General features: G+C 42.7%; 1 protein-coding gene across 1 annotated transcript in view; it reads right to left on the bottom strand.

Moving 5' to 3' along the window:
* Window positions 1-335: 335 nt before the first annotated feature.
* Window positions 336-22,819, bottom strand: part of tead3b (TEA domain family member 3 b) — a 93,109-nt gene continuing 70,625 nt past the window's right edge. The window contains exons 10-15 of the mRNA XM_034167518.1: window positions 19,338-19,399; window positions 19,105-19,241; window positions 18,735-18,908; window positions 5,701-5,844; window positions 5,459-5,611; window positions 336-959 (exon numbers count right to left, since the gene is read on the bottom strand). Of these exons, the coding sequence (XP_034023409.1) occupies window positions 846-959; window positions 5,459-5,611; window positions 5,701-5,844; window positions 18,735-18,908; window positions 19,105-19,241; window positions 19,338-19,399 (784 nt within the window). The 3' untranslated portion in view covers window positions 336-845. The remainder of the gene's footprint in view (window positions 960-5,458; window positions 5,612-5,700; window positions 5,845-18,734; window positions 18,909-19,104; window positions 19,242-19,337; window positions 19,400-22,819) is intronic.

Here is a 22,819-nt window from a genome sequence, read left to right as displayed (position 1 = left end):
GAATAGGATGTAACATAACAAAATGTGGAAAAATGAAGTGCTGTGAATACTTTCTGGACGCGCTGTGAGTATATATATTTATATATATATATATATGCCCATGCATTCCTTCCTTCTTAACTCAAAAAGGAATTCTGGCACATGGCACAAGCATCAAAGGCAAGTAGAGGCCTCAGAGGCGTGACTACTGATGATACTTTAATTTGACTGCAGTTGCAAACGGTGAACTTTCATCTTAAACAAAAAGGCAACATGAAAATCAAATATCCCGCCGCTCTGCGTGCTGCTTCATGTCCACATTTTCCATCTAACAGCTGTCCTGCTATTATCTGCTCAATTAAAACAAGAGGTAGTAAAAAAAAAAAAAATAAAACATCCTAAGTGGCCGAACATGGATTTAATCTTTGGAGAAAAGGCACTTTCTAAAACAAACCAACTTACAATCCCACTTGGTTTTCACCTTCCGTGGTCCTGTTTCACTTCTCAAACTGGCACAGACGTTTCGTTTTGCATAGAGTGTGTTCCCATGGACACTTAAAACACATCCTCATCCCCCACCGCCATAAAACATTCCTACTACCTTGACATTCCACTTCATCAAAAGCGGCCTCACACACATGTGGAAAGTGGTTGCTAGAAAACGGCGAAATTCTTCCAATTTTCTTCCGTCAGCCGAGATTGTCCGTGCGTACGCGCCTTTAGTGATGTGTCCGTGTGACTCGGAGCGAGCATTGTTTGTTTGTCTGAGCGGTGCTTTGCTTTTTCCTGGAGGGTTCAGCTGGTCAGAGAAACAGATTGTGTCACAACTTGTGTCTGTGTTTTCCCAAAACCTTCTTGAAGGGCTGTTAGTCTTTTACAAGTCTGTAGACGTGATACTGAGCTCCGTGTTCACTTGTGGACACTTCAAAAACAAATGCTATACAGAGCAACGTCTCCTGGGTGTCACGGTTTGTCACCACCTGAGGGTCAGAGCAAAACGAAGAGTCAGCAACATGAAGACCAGCCACACAGAAAAACGTAGCATTTACAAGTCGCTGCCTGAAGCAGCATGTCCGTATTACGCCTCTGCATTAATTAATATGCAAATATATGCAACAAACAACAACTAGAACATCGCGCTCCTGGAGCGCAAACTTCCACCAGCACTAGTTTCCAATTCCACAAATTTTTACCTTGGAAAACATTTTCAAGGTCAAAGTTCTGTTATGAGTAACTTTGCATAAGCTAAAATATAATATAAACATAGATCAAAAGGGCTTTTTAATGTTAAAATCAAATATCCGCTAAATCCACAATATGGCTCAGATGTAGATCAAACTTAGTCTGTTCATTGAGAGTGTCAGTTTGCACCTCATTGTCACAAATGAGAGTGACTGAGGCACTTTTGATTGAGATATAATGCAAAATGTACATCAAATGGGCTTTTAAATATTAAATTCAAATGTCCATAAAATCCACAATCCGGATCAGATCCAGATCAAAACTTGACAGGTGATAGTGAGTGTCAGTCTGCGCCTCACTTTAAAATATGAGAGTGATTGGGGCACGTTTAATTAAGATATAATGTAAAATACACATTAAATGGGGTTTTCAATCTTAAATTTAAATGGCCACAAAATCTGTAATCTGGATCAGATCAGGATCAAACTTTTTTAGTCAATAAAGGATACCATCCATCATTTTTGAAAATTTGTTAAATGTTAAAGAAAGGGATTTTCCAATTTTCCAAGATGTTTCACTTTGACCTATGACCTTGAAAGTTGAATCAGTTCAGGATATGAATCTTCAGTAAAAAAAAAAAAAAAAATCATAAGGATATATATGAAAAATTGTGGGCTCCAGGCTTTTTTAGAAAGAAAGAAAGAAAGAACGAAAGAAAGAAAGAAAGAAACATTACCTCCACCAACAACCCTAAAATGTCATCAACTCATTTATTCCCAAGGGGTTACATATAGAAGAAGTATCAAGAGTCCACCATGTATACTCTATAAGTTGTCATGTTCACAAAATAGAACATTAATCCTCAGTAATATCCACGTATCATATACACCAGACAATTCTTAAATGTACTAATTGAGTACATTCAAACAGCACAGAGACACACGTCTGTTCACACCATCCTAAAGACCCAGTGCCAGAAGAAAGTTATCCCTACTAGTGTGCAATGACAGTTTATCATTTGGTAAACAATAACGAGTGCAAAACAAGTCTGTCACTGCTGTATGCAGGAACTGAGGTGTGATTCGATGAAACCTTATTAAATATGCACAATGTTAAAAGGGACAAAAATGTATTGTGCCATCCTCATTATCGAGAAGTAGGCTGCAAAGTAATATGTCTTTAATAAGTGTCAAAACGACCACCTGCTGCCTATTTTTGGGAAGACCGGAGGTCATCACTTACCCAGGGATACCTATGGTGTAGGTATCAAGGGCATACAGTGTGTCATTTCATTGTCAAGTTGACTTTACATATACACATGCACACACAAATCACTTCATCCATATATGTGTGTGTGCATGTGTGTGTGCGTGTGTGTGCACGCACACTAAACAACCTTAAATTCTACTTCCAAAGGAGTATGTCGTGTAAGTATCAAGTGTCAACCATGTATTGTTGATAAGTTGTGCTTACAGTTGTGGTAAAAAGTTTACATACCCTGGCAGAATTTTTGATTTTTTTTTTTTTTGGGGGGGGGGGGGGGGGGGGCAGTTTTCAGAGAATCTAAATTGTAACACTTTTTTTCCACTCATGGTTAGTGGTTGTGTGAAGCCATTTATTGTCAAACAACAGTGTTTTCTCTTTTTAAATCATAATGACAACAGAAACTAACCAAATGACCCCAATCAAAAGTTTGCATACCCCGGTGATTTTGGTCTGATAACATACACACGAGCTGACACAAATGGGTTTGAATGGCTACCAAAGGTAACCATCCTCACCTGTTATCTGTTTGCTTGTAAGTGTGTGTGTACAAAAGGTCAGTGAGTTTCTGGATTCCTGACAGACCGTTGCATCTTTCATCCAGTGCTGCACTGACGTTTCTGGTTTCTGAGTCATAGGGAAAGCAAAAGAATGGTCAAAGGTAATTGAAATGTATTAAACAGGAAAGAGATAAGATTTCCAGTGGACTGAGAATGCAAATCAGCAGTGTTCAAAGTATAATTAAGAAGTGGAAAATGAGGGATTCTGTTGGAACCAAACCACAGTCAGGTACACCAACAAAAATTTCAGCAACTACTGCCAGGAAAATTGTTCGGGATACAAAGAAAAACCCACAAATAACTTCAGCTGTAATACAGGACTCTCTGAAATAATGTGGTGTGGCTGTTTCAAGATGCACAATAAGGAGGCACTGGAAGAAAAATGAGCTGCATGGTCGAGTCACCAGAAGAAAGCCATTACTACCTAAATGCCACAAAGTATCCCGCTTACAATACGCCAAACAGCACAGAAAACACAGTCATTTGGAGTGATGAGACCAAAACTGAACTTTTTGGCCACAACCATAAGTGTTACATTTGGAGGAGTCAACAAGACCTGTGATGAAAGGTACACCTTTCCTACTGTGTGGAGGTGGATCACTGATGTTTTGGGGATGTGTGAGCTACAAAGGAACAGGAAACTTGGTCAAAGTTGATGGCAGTATGAATGCAGCATGTTATCAGAAAATGCTGGAGGAAACGTTGCACTCATCAGCCCGGAAGCTGCGCATAGGACATACTTGGATGTTCCAACATGACAACAATCCAAAACACAAGGACACATCGACCTCTCATTGGCTACAGCAGAATAAACTGAAGGTTCTGGAGTGGCCATCTCACTCTCCTGACTGCAACATCGATGTTAAAGGGGGCAATACACAGTATTAAGAACTCGGGTATGTAAACCTTTGATCAGGGTCATTTGGGTAGTTTTTATTGTCATTATGATTTAAAAAGAGTAAACACAGTTGTTTGACAATAAATGGCTTCACACAACCACTAACCATGAGCAGAAAAAATGTTTTTTGTGTCATCATTCATATTCTCTGAAAGACTGCCAACCCCCCCCCCCCCCCCCCCCCCGAAAAAATCTGCCAGAGTATGCAAACGTTTGAGCACAAATGTATATAACGATCATTTCATTGGCAATAACATGAAGTTCTGCTTATATTATAGAAATATATGCACTAAACAACCTTAAAAACTATATCAGCTAATCTTTTTCCAAATGGGTATCTATGGTGCACGTATAACGTATTATTATTGGGTTATTGAAAGAATGTGTCTATACTAAGGCCCTAACTATATGTATTTGTATTGAACTGTTTCGGTACGGGACATTCGGTTCGGTACAGGGCTGTGCACGAGTGAGTTTGCGTTGCATGTGTTTACATTCAGTGTTGCCAACTTAGCGACTTTCTCACTAAATCTGGCAACTTTCCAAACCCTCTTGATGACTTACAGTATTTTCTCAAAAGCGACCAGCAACAAATCTAATTACTTTTCCTGGCGTTACCGGAGACTTTTCTGATGTCTGGCAACTAAAAGTGAAAGTCTCTGTTGTCACTGAGTGACAGCAGGTGTCCCCCTCCTCCGCTGCCTGCAGCAGCTTGTAAAGCACTGAGCAGAGGGATATCTACAATTCTCCTCACTTGGACTCGCTCAGTCTACTGACCTCATTTGCTGCGCTGTGATTAGTCTCCAGACTTTGAGAAGCCCTGGCCTTGAGAAGTTATTTTAGTAAGTGATGGCCAATTATAATGGCAAAATAAACAAACGAACCAAGAATCAAGTTTATTTGTGGTTCTAAATATTTTTAAGGTGGTTTTATTCACTTTTTTGCCTCTCCCACAATGTTTTTTTTCAAAACTTTATTTAAAAAGAGATATACAAACATTAAACGAACAGTTAATAGAAAGAGATAGAAAATAAAATAAATTGTACAAAAGTAAAGGGATTCTTTAACATTAATTCTCTTTAAAAAAAAATTCCTTATAGAGTGTGACAGTTTTGGACAAGTTAATTTTTCTGGCAAAAATATGAAGGTTGAATACAATAGAACAGGACTTCATGCTGGAACCGTTGTGCTGCTCTTTACTTGTGGAACAGTTATAAAGCTGTTTACTAGGCATGTATTTTTTTTTTACAATATTTCATACATTTGTCATTTATTTGAGGACAATTTATTTAACTTATTACCAGGCAGCACTTTGCAATTATTTTATTTTCCTGTATTTATAATGTTACAATAAATTGTTGGTTTAAACAACAAGCAAATTTAGGTTTTGCATTTTGTTTCCATACTGTACTGAAAATGAACCGAACCGTGACCTCAGAATCGAGGTGCATACTGAACCGTGATTTCTGTGTATCATTACACCCCTAGTCTATAGACAAAGACAGACAGGCAACAAGTACAGTGACAAAATGCCTGACACAAAGCATGGTGGCAGGACATCAAAACAGCACGTTACCTGTAGTATTGTGAAGTTTTCGAGAACACTGTTCATCATGTACTTTTCAGGCAAGTGTTTGAGTTTGTGGATAAAGTTGATCATGTACTCGCACATGGGAGAGCGGTGGATCCTGTAAACATACTTTCCTCCCTCCAGACGGGCATACTCTGTCTGAAAGCACACAGAGACACGCAGCACCCGGCGTCACTATGGCCCATAGGACACGTGCAGTGACAGAAACCTAGACGCCACGTCCTCACCTCGACTTTCTCTACAACCTGCTTTCCGAACGAGCAGACTTTGGTCGAGACGGTGATGATCATGTCTTCCACGCTGCTGTATTGGCTGCTGACGCCGTAAAAAGAACCAGGGCCATCCTGCATTCCGCCGCTATTCAGGTCCGCCTGGTGAGGGCCAAACATTTATGGACAAAGGCAGGTTTTTAATTTATGCTATCTGTTGCAGCGCATTTGTATTTAAAGCAGACTGTCAACTTTGTTGAACATGCAAACATTCCAGAGAAACTGTTAAAAACATGCACTTTTGCACAAAACTGTTGCACAATCTCTCCAAGATACATTTAGCTGTAAGTTTTATGTTCATTATTGCACATGGCACTTCTAGGCTGCCAACACTTTTTGCACAATATATAATAAGGTCAAATAAATGTCCTGAAGAGAAGGTTTTGCCTCTGTGGATATTTGGTGAGTTACAAGATGAGGATTTGTTTTTGAGTTATCGTGTAAACAGATGGGAAGGGATGGTTAGGCTTTCCCAAAGCCTAGGAATACTGGAGCTTGCTGCATCTATAGAGCGAGTTTCACTACTGACAGGTCATAGAGCAGATAGCTCAGTGGGATAAGGCTACCAAAAGCTAGACAAGAGACTGATTATTGGTCAACTGCACTGTCTCAGTCCACCAAGCTGTAAACGGGAACCGGCCTTGGCTGCACCAACCTGGTGCCCATCCAGCGGAGTCTTAAGGTGCCTTGACACTTGTACGAATTTGATCCGCGCACTGGTACGCAATCTGCTGTGCAGGAGAGTAAAGTCATTGTAAACCGTTGAAAATTTTGACATGTTCAAAATCTCTGTCACACTTTAATGATGTGAACATTGCGCAAACAATTAAAAACACTGAATGTGAGTGCAAGTGATTGCATCAGTGCACCGCATCACAGCGCAGTTCGTCTGATCGATTATAACGAGATGTTAAATCTATCATAAACATACTTTTACAGCTGCTCATCAGAAGGAATGAACATGCAACTGTTTTACCAAGCTATTACAAATGCATTCTACACATAATGAAGAGCACGAGAGACAGAAAGAGAAAAGCTGCAGCTGGAACGGTCCTCTGTAATTCCAGAAGCGATTAGAGGTGTTCTCATCAGCAGTGGTGGGCACAGTTCTGATAATCCGATAATTATCGAAGATAATGTTTTCATTATCAGATTATCTTTTTGTCCAATAATTTTTAGACCGATAACATGGTAAATAAAGCTGAACAGCTACAAACATTTATAAAATTTTAAATCAGTTGAGCACCTACCTGTTAAATGTTTCGTAGCAGATGTGTAGTTCTACCCTCTGCAAAACAGAGAAGAGCTGCTTCACGAAGACACCGCTCTATCCTCTGCAGGCAAAGGAGAACTGGTCCCAAAAAAAAAAAAAAAAACTCATTTCTTTTAACCCCATACTAACACAAGGGCAATATCACCCAAGTCATCCAGAGGCATACATTTTTAAGTTATGGTTCAACTTTTAACCAAACTAATTTCAGACAAGTTATTTAAATTAATGTCATGTCTGAAGTTTTATACAGTGAAATTATCAGATATATGTTTTAGTTTTAAAGTAATGCGCTAATTTTTAAGATTTTAGTGTGGATATATGCTGTGCCCAGCAGTGCATTATGGGTAGGATAGGATAATCTCAGTACGTTCACATGAGAAATGCATTTGAAACACTCTGATCAGGCTCCACGGACATCAGCATTAAACTCCAGTGCCTAAAACTCTCGTGAATATATTTTCTGGGTTTATAGACGTTGTTATTGTGTCTGCAGCAGAACCAGGCTCAGGGAGGGGCAGTCTTCTGCTGGGACTGGTTGGGGCTGAGGGAGAGAACCAGGAAAAAGACATGCTGTGGAGGGGAGCAGAGATCGATCACTAATGATTAAATGCAGAGTGGTGCATACAGAGCAAAAAGAGAAAGAAACAGTGCATCATGGGAACCCTCCAGCAGTCTACGTCTATAGCAGCATAACTAAGGGATGGTTCAGGGTCACCTGATCCAGCCCTAACTATAAGCTTTAGCAAAAAGGAAAGTTTTAAGCCTAATCTTAAAAGTAGAGAGGGTGTCTGTCTCCCTGATCTGAATTGGGAGCTGGTTCCACAGGAGAGGAGCCTGAAAGCTGAAGGCTCTGCCTCCCATTCTACTCTTACAAACCCTAGGAACTACAAGTAAGCCTGCAGTCTGAGAGCGAAGCGTTCTATTGGGGTGATATGGTACTACGAGGTCCCTAAGATAAGATGGGACCTGATTTATTCTCGAATTAACAGGAAGCCAATGAAGAGAGGCCAATACGGGTGAGATATGCTCTCTCCTTCTAGTCCCTGTCAGTACTCTAGCTGCAGCATTTTGAATTAACTGAAGGCTTTTTAGGGAACTTTTAGGACAACCTGATAATAATGAATTACAATAGTCCAGCCTAGAGGAAATAAATGCATGAATTAGTTTTTCAGCATCACTCTGAGACAAGACCTTTCTAATTTTAGAGATAATTTTATCTTTATCAAAGATACATTTTCAGTTATCTGATTATCTGTTATCAAAGTTAATTTTTTGGTCATCTGTGCCCACCACTGCTCATCAGCCAAACTCAGAGAAAATGATTAATCTGCTACAAAATAATTATTTTATATACGCAGTGTAGAAGAATTTTTAGGTCCATATTTGAACTGTGATGAACTATCAAGTGTCCTGATCCGAACTGTATGTCCTCTGGTTGAACTAGCAGGTGTTCAACCCAAAAAAAGGGCTCTATTAGTCATTTAGTCTGTCAGGGGCTTTCCAAGGCCTTTTAGGTGCTTTCCCGCAGGCCGCGTGCAGGGGCCTCAGGCCAGCTGCACGTGTGGCTGAGGCCACGTGCGGAGGGGGCCTCAGGCCAGCTGCACCTGTGGCTGAAGGTCTTTTAAAAAAATCAGTTGTAAATCCTTCATGTTTTAATGGGAGCGTTTGTCACATTGAAATAATGGCCTAACACCTGCTTAGGGTTCACTAGAGGACGCTTCCAATAGAAAACCATGTCTTGGGAATGAAATAAATAAAAAAGTCGAAGGAGGAGCGATGCCCGCGGGTCTCCAATAAATAGACGAGCGCGGTTGTCATATTCAGTCTCTCTAGAGGACTCAGTTTGTCTAAGCTTTGTGTCGAAGGCTTAAATAAACTTAAAAACTCTGTGCATTTTATCTTGCTTAAGGCTGAATTATTCTAAAGTGTTGTGTCATTTTCTAGCATATCACTTGCAATTAGTTTGTGTTATCTAAAAGACGACATCCTGAGAAGACTAAAGACGAGCCGCGACAGAACTTGGCGAGCCAGCTTCAGGAGGGTCCAGGGGCATTCCGGCAGCCTGGGGCAGTCCAGCTCATCCCTCCAGACCGTAAATAACAGTGATCACGACTAAAAGGTAAGCAGAAACCTTTTATAATTTCTGCACGATCTGGAGGAGAGAGTCGGGATTTCCGCCCAAGTTGACAGGTGATATTTTTTAATTGCCTCTTACCCAAAAGAACCTGGACTAAGAAAATTCATAAGAGACTAAAAAAGATAAGATTGAAAATTATCAGGCCTTGTAGATAAAATGCTCAGAAGGTGTGTGTGTTCCCGGGAAAAAGAATGTCTGTGTGAGTGAAAGGTCAGGAATGTTCATGAACTCTGGTGCGGAAAGAGTGCGTGGAGAACTAACCTGGATGCTTGGGGAATAATTGGTGTTGAAATTTGTTACTAACGTGCCGGCTGATAGCATGCGCTGTAGGGGTTAATTTAGGGGAGTATACTGACAAATAGATACAAGGTAATACAAGGTTATTTAAAGAGTTTAACAGAGACTGAAGTGAAATAAGTGAGAAAAAAGAGTTTAACAAGAGAATACGTGCAGAGAAAGCACAAGATAAGCGCCTGATGGGGCGCAGTAGAAATACCGTACATGATAAAGAGATTTAAAGAGGAAAGTGCAAAGTGGCACCGCTGACAGTAAGTAAAAGAGCTCAATAAAGGACATCATTTTTTAAGAAAAGAGAAAAACTATAAAAAAAAAAATAAAAAAAATAAATGAAGAGTTAGTGCAGAATACATGAGAATTAATGAAGCAGAAAAATAGTGCAGTAAGGCACCAGATACACGCTTGTGGGGCATGGGAGAAGAATAAGTAATTAAGTACACAGTAATATGAGTTTTTTATAAGACAAGAAAAAGAGTATTTTCAGTGCAAAGGCACATTAAGCTCACGAGGAGCTCAGTAAGTGAAAAAAAAAGGTAGAAGAAAGTGCAGAAAGGCACAGGATACGCACGCGAGGCGCGGTAAGGCGTAGAAATAAATGAAATATTGTATGCTCAGAAAGGAGCTTGTGAAAATAATATAGTAAGCACAGGATACGCACGCGAGGCGCGGTAAGGCGTAGAAATAAATGAAATATTGTATGCTCAGAAAGGAGCTTGTGAAAATAATATAGTAAGCACAGGATACGCACGCGAGGCGCGGTAAGGCATAGAAGTAAATGAAATATTGTATGCTCAGAAAGGAGCTGGTGAAAAATAATATATTAAGCACAGGATACGCACGTGAGGCGCGGTAAGGCGTAGAAGTAAATGAAATATTGTACGCTCAAAGAGGGCTTGAAAAAAGTAATATATGAAGTTGCTGACAGCGCTGGAGAAGCTGTCTAACATGAAGAAGAGATACATGCTTAAACAGAACACATTGGTGTTAAGTGAATAAAAAGGTTGTTTAAAGCCGCGGAGTGAAAAGTGGCAGAAGTCTAGATAGAGATATATAGAAAGTTGTTTTTAATAATTTTTGTGTATAAAGCTGTTGAAAATTGTGTGTGGGAGAGTGGAGAGTAAGCGGGGAGGTGCAAGCAAAGCTGTGAGGGCTTGCAAGCTGGCTGACATACAAGATTAATGTGAAAGAGTACGAGGGGGAGGTATTTAGACCCAACAGGAGGACTTGGGAGGTGCATGACAGGCAGAGAGGAAAGTGTGAAACAGAGACAGTGAAGAAAAAGACAGGAGAAGAGTGCTATGTAAATACAGAGAAGGTAGATATTATTTCAAAGAGAGAAAACAGAAAAAGTCAACGTTTTGTCTTAACACAAGCTAGACGCACTGGATATGAAGTTGTGTTGTCCGCTCCAGAAATAACAATACAACGTTGTCACACGGCGAATCCCGCCACCAAATTGACCACACCGTTAGATGGTACTCCACATAACTGTGTGGCAGAGACAGAGAAATTTTGAGAGCCAGAGAACATTTGTATAATCACGCCATAGATGCAGATCTAACCCTGTTCGTGGATGGCTCATGCTTTCGGGATGCCGCGGGATTGCATGCGGGTATGGGGATTGTTAAACTAAACACGGATGGCGAGACCTTTGAATTACTGGAGTCCCAAGGAATTGATCAGCCTTGTTCAGCCCAACTGGCAGAAATCAAAGCCTCAACTATGGCTTGCCAGATAGCTAAAGATCAACGTGTTAATATCTACACAGACTCAGCCTACGCTTATGGCGTATGTCATGTACATGCAAACATTTGGAAACAAAGGGGATTCCTGAGAGCAGATGGCACCCCTGTCACTCATGGAGAAGCGATTTCCCAACTGTTACAAGCTCTCCAATTACCGTCTGAGATAGCCATCATTAAATGTGCAGGTCATCAAAAGAATAACAACATCATAGCTCAAGGTAACAACCTAGCAGATGACGCAGCGCGCAAAGGAGCACAAGGAGAAAATATGTTTCCCCTGCTAACCATCCAAGATTGTGCCCCACTGGTTTCACTTGACGCACTGATAGTGGCTCAAAGTAGGGCCAGTGGAGAAGAAAAACGAATGTGGGTTAAACAAGGCGCTATTGAGACACGCAGTCAGGGGCCAGCGGACAAGCTGTGGCGCAGTAGTCATGGACATTTTGTGTTACCCACCAATTTATTACGACATGCAATCATTTGGGCCCACGGACCCGATCATTGTTCGCGAGTCCAAATTATGAACAAACTAAAAGCTGTCTGGTGGTCACCATATATGGCAGCAACAGTGGACCGTTTGTTGAATGAGTGTGAGGTATGTGCACAGTACAATGTCCGGAAATCATTCACAGCCCCTTTAGCCCACATTCCGGTCCCTGATGGGCCATTCAGACATCTTATGATGGATTTCATAGACATGGGAGCTGAAAATCGAGTTAAACGGATGAGATATGTTTTGGTAGTGATATGCAGATTCAGCCGATGGATTGAGGCAGTAGCCTCTGCAAATCAAGACCATAAAACGGTAGCCAAATTCTTGTGCCGAGACGTCTTTCCAAGATTTGGCATTCCAGATACTATCTCATATGACAACGGTAGGGCTTTTGTAGCCAAGGTTACACAAGAAACATTCAAACAATTGGGTATCAAACAGAAGTTTGGGTGTGTTTATCACCCCCAATCAAATGGGGCGGTGGAACGGGCTAATGGCATTTTAAAGAACAAACTAGCAAAAATCATAGCAGACAGCAATGGCAAACTAACCTGGCTGGATGCGTTGCCGCTTGCTTTATTGTCAATGCGCTCACAAACTAACCGACTAACCCATTTGACACCATTTGAAGCTCTTACAGGTCGGCCGATGCCTATTCCATACCTGAGAGGACCCTACGAAGGACCATCGCTGGAGCAGCTACAAGACGAATGGCATAATTATCTGAGACAGTTAACCCAAATACACAAAACTATCTTTTTGCAGGTCAAAGGTGCTACAGAAGACAGAGAAGCAGAGATTCCACTTGAAAATCAGAGCATCCAGCCTGGTGATCTGGTTTACGTCAAGGTGTTCAAAAAGAAGTGGGACAGGCCCCGCCGAGAAGGTCCTTTCAAAGTTATTCTTGCCTCACGTACAGCAGTCAAAGTAGACGGTAAGGACACTTGGTTTCATTTAAACCACTGCTGTAGGGTTGGTGGCCCAGCGCCCCTGCGGCCTCGGCAAGCTCGTCTTGGCAGAGCCGCCGGGCCAAGGGGGGAAGCAGGAGAAGCCAGAGACCCTACAGCAGCACCGAGGGACGGCCACGCCTCCCTGCAGCCAGAAGAAGCACCGAGGGAAGGCCACGCCTCCCTGCAGCCAGAAGAAGCACCGAGGGAAGGCCACGCCTCCCTGCAGCCAGAAGAAGCACCGAGGGAAGGCCACGCCTCCCTGCAGCCAGGCGAACACTGGCCAAGGCGCTCACAGAGACTGATTGAACAAAGACGACGCACAGCTTCAGAGAGTAGTGGATCCCTGCCAGATAGAGCAGCGACAGACTCAGATGCAGACTCAGAGACAACTGGAGACGCAGGCCAACAGACAGACAGAAATACAGACCGACAGATAGACAGGCCACAGGAGACATCAGACTCGGACAGCAACTCAGTAGATTTACCGACAGAAGAACCGCAGGAAGTACAACCCAGACAAAGCACAGATACACCACACATCCCTAGTGACAGCTCATCTAGTGACGGCTCACTTAGTAGCACATCTAGTAGCACATCTCAACAGTCATCAGAGCAATGATTAAGGAATTATTCAAGGGATTGACAATACTACTGGTGGTCAGTATGGGAGAAAATAGACATCCAAAACATACAACGGACTGTGCCGTGGCCATGGCCGCAATAGCAGCTAAACAAGGCATTCTAAACACAGGAAAAACATATAATTTGGTATACATTAAATCAAAAGCCTACAAGAACATAGGAATACAGGGAAAGCTGGGGGATTACATATTAGGCGAAGCCATTAGCATCAAATGTGAAGAGGAGGGAACACTCAACATAGAGGTAATTTGTGATAAAAGAGGATGCAGGGAAACCAAGCAAGACGTAACTGTTACAGTACATGAAGCCACAAAATGGGTAAAAATCAAACCAAGGAAAAAGAGGACAATTAGAAGCCTAGAAACAAGCAGTCACTTAGGGAGATGGGATCCCAGTACAGACCTAGCCCGCACACAAGGGTTGAAGACCAATTTATTTTACCAATGGTTGAAATTTTCGGCTAGGCAGATCAGTGAAAAGCCTTGCATAGCCTGTCACCGGAAAGGTGTGATACCTCAGGCTAAACCCCTACCTGATATCAACAACTGTTATAGGAGCCCCCAACATAACCCAGACCAAGCAGAATGCTATACACAATGTGTTATGAAAATGGCAGTAGGTGATGAAAAATATGCTGCCGACAGTAAACTTTGTCCAGTGCCCCTAAGTACAGAAGGAACCGTTCCACCTATGATTAAAATAGAGAAAGGGATGATACACCCATTCTGTATAGCTAAAGGCTTAGTAGCACAATACATAAGCGATTGGCAGGTAGGGACGACCCAGCCAAAACACCACATACAGTGTATGCAAAAGCAGCAAGAATACAAACCGGCCAAAACAGCATGGAACATTACTGTCTGTCACACCCTGCCAGCAGCAGGCATACAGTGTGAACAAATAGTACCGGCCACAGGGGGGTCTGTAATTGGACTGAATCTCACCCATGCTTCATGGGTATCTACTCCAAATTTAGCTAAGGGAACGGTACCCTTAGCTGACATCTTTTGGATATGCGGACAAAAAAGGAAACTCCTGTCATCGCTGTCCCCGAATTGGAAAGGCCTTTGTGCTCCTGTGATGCTCACAGGAGCAATAACAGTAATTGAAATGCCAAATTCAATACAACCCATGCCACAGAAACTTCGTAAGAAAAGAGGAATAATGACGTTTAAAACAGACTACAACATCACAGTAAGAAACGGGATACCAGAAGGGATACCCCGACAGTTAGAAGCCATAGACAGTAGCAGAGTTAAAGCAGATGAAGATGCGGATAAATGGGGATGGGCATTGGCTCTGTTTGGGGTTACTCCAAAAATCCGTTCTAGGTTCCAGGAGGTGCAGTGGATTAATTACTTGTGGTATAATCAGCAAAGATACCTGAACTGGACATTGGCAGCAGTAGGAGCCTTAACCGAACAACTGCACGCCACCTCGCTAATGACAATGCAAAATAGATTAGCTATCGAGATGATGATGGCTGATGAACAAGGAGTTTGTATTATGATCAAAGCCACCAAATGTTGCACAGCTATTCCCATGCGTACAGGGGAAGACGGAAATTTGACAGAGCTCTTAATCACACTTGAGGAGATGCAACAGGAACTGTTAAGTAACTCCATAGGAGGGAGAAATGAAACTGACGATTCTGGATACATTGTAGGGAATGGAATGAATATTGGCACACTGTTTTCACTGTTTGGGACTCTAAGGAGAGGGTGGATATCATGGAAAGACTGGTTATACCAGATAGGTGTAATCTTGGCACTAACAGGGGTGGCGGTCTTGCTGGTAATATGTTGTGGTATTCCCTTGATAAAATTTCTGGTCAATAAATTGATTTCATCCACAGTAGGACAGCTCCCACTGTTAGCCATCCGAGCCCTGGAAGAAAGCACAAACGAAACAGACAGAGAACCAGAATATATGGAAATGGATGAAATACCAATTATCCTCCCCGACAGCCCCCAGCTCCCTAATATTGTGGCGTACACCCCAGATAGGGAGGACTGGGACGGACCGTGCTTGGTGATATTGTAGACGAGGAAGAAGACATGCACGCACATTTACATTCACACACAAGCACCCACAAAAATGAGGGATAGGATAGACAATATCTGAAAGAATGACATGGAGCTGTAATAATGAACGTATATGTATATTACTAGGACACAGGAGTATGGCTGAGAGACCAGACTCCCCTGATCAGGGACCTATGCCTGATCTGCCTCTATCAAGTCTGATTGGACTCTCAGAACTGTTTGGAGAAGAGGATATACAGGAGGGATGGTCGAGACATGATTGGTCGCCACAGCCGCCATCCATCCAGCAGCTAAACCAGTTGGCAACAGAAGGATCTTCATCGTTCCAGCACCTGGCGATGACGGCTTCACAGAATCTGCCTGCAGCAAGAGTCGGCCCGAGGACTCCACCATCACCTGAAGGACCCTTTGGACTCAGGAACACACCCCTTCCGCAGATGCCATGGAGACAGTCACATGTGCCAGTGGCAACGATACCCTCCAGGGGAGGCAGCCAAGGTCGGCCATATGCAGCAACTGCCCGAGTGCATCCTAGACCCAATTCACTGCTAGGCCCTGTCCCCAGCTTTCCACCCCCAAGGCAGGAGAGATATTCTGATCAGCCCAGTACCTCTGGAGGAGGATCAGCAGGGGTGGACCTTAGTCGAACTCACCCACCAGGACAGAGGGGAGCTTTGTACAGGCTACTAAATGCCCAGAGTGTCCCAACCACTTGCCTGTGCGACATCAACAATACTCCCCCCACACACGAAATGCCTTCCCCCTTGTACTTCCTGTCCCCTGGACTGCACAACCTTAATCTGGTCATGGTCACCCCACAGGACATGGCAATCTTGGTTCGAGAGCTTCGTCTTCCACAAGAGTCTGTTCCAAAAACCTTGGAGCAGCTCCTGCCCCTCACAAATCACATTCCCCATGAGCTATTTGAGGAAATCATGCCACAACTAAGTCAGACAGCTGCATACCTGTTCAGGATACACCGTGACAATGCCAACATCTCTTGTGCTCAGGAGGGCCTCCATACTCAACTGTGTGGTCTTCAGTCTAGTATGGACATGCTAGCCTGCATGATGGAGCATATGGAAAGGGAACAGCTAGGGCTGGCCACCACCACCCTGAATGTGGGCAAGAATTCTCTGGGGGCCCTGTACAACCTGGCCAAGCAGCACAAGGAGCTGGAAAGATCCATCAGAGAACTGCACGACTGTCTGAAAGCCAGAATTCCTGATCCTTCCCCCACTACCCCTGAAAGGCCAACCTCCCCATGTTCCCCAACTTCTCCCAAAACTTCAGATGCTGAGTAAATGCTGAGGAGCGCGGACTGACGTAATGGCACTGAACACGGACTATGATCTTGGTTCTTGAGTTTGAATTGCGGACTGGTTTCAGAAATCTGAGTGTAAATAAAACAAAGAAGGATATATGTTAGTAACGAAGGTTGGGTAAATGTCTGTCCTTACCATCATCTGCGTAACACAGATAAAGCTAAATGCATACACATAGATATCACATTGCAAAGTTATAAAAAGGGGACCCTTACACGGCGTGTTTGTAGATTTAGTAGTAAAGATGCACCATAGGGACCCCTTTTTTCTTAAATTATAGCATGCCTCAAGAGACATGCATCGCCTAAATTTGGCGTCTAGCCAAAAAGGGCATTAGAAAACAAGCTGAAAAAGAAGAAAAACAAAGTGGAGAATGTTGAGAAATGGCCTATAATGAAAACCATTATACGATTGACTAAGGCAAATGACTTAAGGACGGACATGAAGGGAAACCATTTATTGTGTTTATCATTTAACTAGACATAGCTGCGCTAACCTTAGAATAGTTACTTGATTGGTTGACTAAATAGTGGTAACGTAGGGGTTATTTGATGCATTTAAATAATAAATGTGTGACGCTTTAACAAAATAATATGTAGAACCAAGTATAATGGGTTGGAGCCTCTGGTTGAGTGAGTCAATAGATGCCAGAAGATGATTGGTTGCACTGATGTCAATGTGAAGCCTTTACTTTGCCATGATTAAGAGGTTGATGTAACTTGTTTTATGTGGCCATTTTAAGTGCCTTGAATTACACCAAAACTCAATGTTTGAATGTCACCTTGTGTTGATATAATCCAGCTAATTGCTCACCTTGTGCCTTAGTATGTAGGTTCACCTGCACTGCAATATATTTACCGTGTGAAGTATCACTGATATTCATATCCGCACCAGAGTTATCAGTAAGTCGAGTGCTGTGTTTTTTTTTTTTTTTATTGCAATGCACAAATGAGGATGTCTTGTCAGTAAACAACCCAAGAGTATAGTTGATGTAATGGGACTCTTTCGAGTCCCAGAGGAGGGACTGTAGAAGAATTTTTAGGTCCATATTTGAACTGTGATGAACTATCAAGTGTCCTGATCCGAACTGTATGTCCTCTGGTTGAACTAGCAGGTGTTCAACCCAAAAAAAGGGCTCTATTAGTCATTTAGTCTGTCAGGGGCTTTCCAAGGCCTTTTAGGTGCTTTCCCGCAGGCCGCGTGCAGGGGCCTCAGGCCAGCTGCACGTGTGGCTGAGGCCACGTGCGGAGGGGGCCTCAGGCCAGCTGCACCTGTGGCTGAAGGTCTTTTAAAAAAATCAGTTGTAAATCCTTCATGTTTTAATGGGAGCGTTTGTCACATTGAAATAATGGCCTAACACCTGCTTAGGGTTCACTAGAGGACGCTTCCAATAGAAAACCATGTCTTGGGAATGAAATAAATAAAAAAGTCGAAGGAGGAGCGATGCCCGCGGGTCTCCAATAAATAGACGAGCGCGGTTGTCATATTCAGTCTCTCTAGAGGACTCAGTTTGTCTAAGCTTTGTGTCGAAGGCTTAAATAAACTTAAAAACTCTGTGCATTTTATCTTGCTTAAGGCTGTTTGTGTTATCTAAAAGACAACATCCTGAGAAGACTAAAGACGAGCCGCGACAGCAGCTTCCAGTGGCACAAAGCGTGGCATCCAGCTGGGAACACAGCGGGTGGCATTGTCACAACGAATTGCGCGGGAGTGCAGAGCCAAAATGTGAGCAAGTGTCAAGGTACTTTTTGACTCATTTGCTTCCAGCTATAGAATCCAGCATCAAGTGGCCTCAGGGACTATGCAGGACTTACTAAACAAAAGGTTAACTGTGGTTGACACTATGGTTGACCCCTGGCACTTGGCATCGTGGTTTTCAGGTAGTGTCAACCCTGGTTTACATCATCTGTACTTAGTCCTCTCTTCAAGACACCCCAAGATGAAGCAATGCCCAAAACAAATTTGTCAGTTTACGTAAAACTTTAACCTGTGTTTGACACAATGTTCCTGTTGCAGGCTGCACAGTCATGACTAAGGACAACAACAGTATTTGGACTTTAAAAAAAAGAAGTTACAAGAACCCACCCAGAATTTAACAAGGAAGAATGCATTCTGAGGGCCTTTCTCATAAAGCTCTTTGAGTCCGCCTTTCTTTTCAGGGAACTTGTCATAGATCTGCCGAATGTCCACAGCCTCTAGGAGTGGGTCACTGTAGGACGGGTTGGTCTGTCCGATGTGGACAAACAGGTGTTTGCTGTACTGCAGTGGGCAGAAACAAAGGGGAGTGGAAAAGAGACAGTCAACCTCAAGAAGAAGATCAAACAGCACCTTTGGTTTACTCTAAGTCAGAGCGTTTGCTTACATATGAATGCCAACTGACATAAAATACCCATTTATCATTAACTGGGTTCATCTGATTTGGTTTTTCTTTTTTTTTTTTTCAGTTTCCGCTCACGTTATCTGGGTCTCTCTGAACCTCCATGAAGGCTGAGTACTCCAGCATCCGTAGCTTGGAGGATGCGATGGTCCGATCCTGCCACACTGGCACTGCAGTTGCTGTCGGTGGTGGAGGCGGTGCCAAGGGCTCATAATCTGAACACGGAACATTTATGAAAACAGTCAGATGAGTTCCCATCACCTGCTGTGATGGTTTCTTTGTTTTTTCACGCTTGTCCAGTTCATACTCACTCATGGGCTGCAGTACAGGACCTGGTATGGTTGCGTAAGGAGGCTGTGCAAAAGGTTTGATACTGAAAGACAGCAAATGCTTCAGTGAGACAGTGATACACTGTATGTACAGCCAGGTCCATAAACATTAGGACACAGACAAATTTAGCGTTTTTCAGCTGTTGACTTCAGCACACTAAAGGTGAAAGTACAGTGCCAATGAGTTAAAGTGAGGGTACTGTAGTTTCCAGTGTATGTTATATCTGTCAGAAAATGGGTTGTCAAGAGGAAAAAAGAACATAATATATAAGGCACACTGGAATGTAAGTTGCACATTTTTGGAACTCAATGTAGCACATGTGCACACCTCAGTCTGTGGTGTTTCTTAACAAAAGTTTCTGTGTAGGCTCTCAGTTGTCCAGGTGGTTTCCATAGTAGAGAAGCTTGAATCTTCGACTGGACTGGGTTGCTTGACGCGAGGACGTTTCGCTTCAAATTGACTGATTGACTTCTCTTCTCTACAAGAGTCAAGACAGAAGTCAGACCACCAGAGCAAGAATTTTAGCTGAGGAAGCTTCTGCGATTTGAAGCGAAATGTCCTCGCGTCAAGCAACCCAGTCCAGTCGAAGATTCAAGCTTCTCTACTATCTTAACAAAAGGATTCTTAAATTCCAAAAATAAGTAAGATGGACAAATAAACGTGTGCTAGACAACATATTGGCTGTTATTTGACCCAGTTTGGACACAAGAAATGTTCAGATGGGCACAGATTGTGAAACAGGTTTGTCCAGCGACTCTAGATTGAGTAGTGTTTATAAAATAGGTAGCTGACATTTTTCATGTTTTGTTTTGTTTTTTTTTTTCAATTTATTTTCATTTATATAGCGCCATATCACAACAGAATTGCCTCACACAAGTAAGGTCTGACCTTACTAACCCCCAGAGCAGCAGTGGTAAGGGAAAAACTCCCTCTGAGGAAGAAACCTCAAGCAGACCAAACTCAAAGGGGTGAACCTCTGCTTGGGCCATGCTACAAACATAAATTACAGAACAATTCACAAATCGAAAATACAGGAAATGCTTTTGGTGCACAGGACAGGAGGGTCTCCAGCACAAATACCACACCCATCTCTGGATGGAGCTGCACCTTAAACAGAGAGAAAAAATAGAATCAAGCACCAGAAAGACATTTTTCAAGAATGGTAATACATTATGCAAAGTTTCTGTATTTCGAATGGTGCGTGAGTCCAGAATGTAATTATCAACATCCACTGTTCACTGCTGTCAGGTAATATTTGTAATTTCTCCAAAAATATTAGTCTTATCATTGTTTCATTTTGGCGACATTCATCCTTGACCCAAAATACACGGCAAATGTCAGCTCTCCCCAGTTTGTACGTGATCATACACATGCACACATACACCTTACACAGAGGCCACTTTGCTATATACGAGGGCTGTCAATAAAGTTACGGTCCTTTTTATTTTTTTCAAAAACTATATGGATTTTATTCATATGTTTTTACGTCAGACATGCTTGAACCCTCGTGCGCATGCGTGAGTTTTTCCACGCCTGTCGGTGACGTCATTCGCCTGTGAGCACTCCTTGTGGGAGGAGTCGTCCAGCCCCTCGTCGGAATTCCTTTGTCTGAGAAGTTGCTGAGAGACTGGCGCGTTGTTTGATCAAAATTTTTTCTAAACCTGTGAGACACATCGAAGTGGACACGGTTCGAAAAATTAAGCTGGTTTTCAGTGAAAATTTTAACGGCTGATGAGAGATTTTGAGGTGATACTGTCGCTTTAAGGACTTCCCACGGTGCGAGACGTCGCGCAGCGCTCTCAGCCGCCGTCATCAGCCTGTTCAAGCTGAAAACCTCCACATTTCAGGCTCTATTGATCCAGGACGTCGTGAGAGAACAGAGAAGTTTCAGAAGAAGTCGGTTTCAGCATTTTATCCGGATATGCCACTGTTAAAGGAGATTTTTTTAATGAAAGACGTGCGGACGGGTCCGCGCATCGGGACGCAGCCGCCGCGACGCTCCGCCACAGGAAAAACACCTCTGTTGAAAGCCGTAAGGACAAGTTGGAACATGTCCTGCCTGTTAAACAATTTCTCATATACTCACTCCACTGAAAGCCATCAAAAGCCGCCTGGATTTTACAAATGGTTATCAACACGGAGGTGTTTTTCCTGTGCCGCCGCACCGCGTCGGCTGCGTCCCGACGCGCGGATCCGTCCACACGTCTTTCATTAAAAAAATCTCCTTTAACAGTGGAATATCCGGATAAAATGCTGAAACCGACTTCTTCTGAAACTTCTCTGTTCTCTCACGACGTCCTGGATCAATAGAGCCTGAAATGTGGAGGTTTTCAGCTTGAACAGGCTGATGACGCTGCCTGAGAGCGCTGCACGACGTCTCGCACCGTGGAAAGTCCTTAAAGCGACAGAATCACCTCAAAATCTCTCATCAGCTGTTAAAATTTTCACTGAAAACCAGCTTAATTTTTCGAACCGTGTCCACTTCGATGTGTCTCACAGGTTTAGAAAAAATTTTGATCAAACAACGCGCCAGTCTCTCAGCAACTTCTCAGATAAAGGAATTCCGACGAGGGGCTGGACGACTCCTCCCACAAGGAGTGCTCACAGGCGAATGACGTCACCGACAGGCGTGGAAAAACTCACGCATGCGCACGAGGGTTCAAGCATGTCTGACGTAAAAACATATGAATGAAATCCATATAGTTTTTGAAAAAAATAAAAAGGACCGTTACTTTATTGACAGCCCTCGTATATATATATATATATATTAATGAGCTCTTTAATATGGTATTTTTATGCACTGTTGTAATGTACATTTAAAATATTATTTTGTTTAGTGCTTTGATTCATCGGAAAGCGCTATATAAATACTAATACAATAACAATAATAATACTAATAACAATAATGATAATGTTCATCTGATTTTTCAGTACTCAAGTCGCAGGACCTCACAAACCTGTTTTTAAAAATGTGACTTATACTCTGGAAGATACAATATATGCTTCCAAACTGGGAGAATAATGCAGGAATTACATTGTTAAATATTTCCCCATTTCAGGTTAGGGTCAAGTCTGACACCGGTGTCACAGACCGAAGGGTCCCCCCCTAAAAATGGGTCTGCCCTGCCTTCTCTGCGCATGCATCATGTGGGACCACAGCAGCACGTCTGACTGACTGTCTTCACCCAAAGCGATCAAAGGGAATAATGTGATTATTAACCATCAGATGACAAAGTAAAACCTCTTAAATCAGTCTAAAGTCAGTTTGAAACAGAAACGAGGCGATGCAGCACGTCAGAGTCAGATGTGTTGCTGCAGCGCTCTGATCGTGTCCTCCGTCTTTTATTATGAAATAATGCTGAATTTATGTGGAAATGATTGTTGTAGAAAAGCTTCAGATATCTGTCACTGAGACAGATGATGACTGGAGGCAGTTTGAAGCAGAAACGAGGTGACGCACAGA

Source organism: Thalassophryne amazonica, chromosome 3, assembly GCF_902500255.1.
Source record: "Thalassophryne amazonica chromosome 3, fThaAma1.1, whole genome shotgun sequence".
Classification (NCBI taxonomy): Eukaryota; Metazoa; Chordata; class Actinopteri; order Batrachoidiformes; family Batrachoididae; genus Thalassophryne; species Thalassophryne amazonica.
This window is presented reverse-complemented; position numbering and strand designations above follow the sequence as displayed.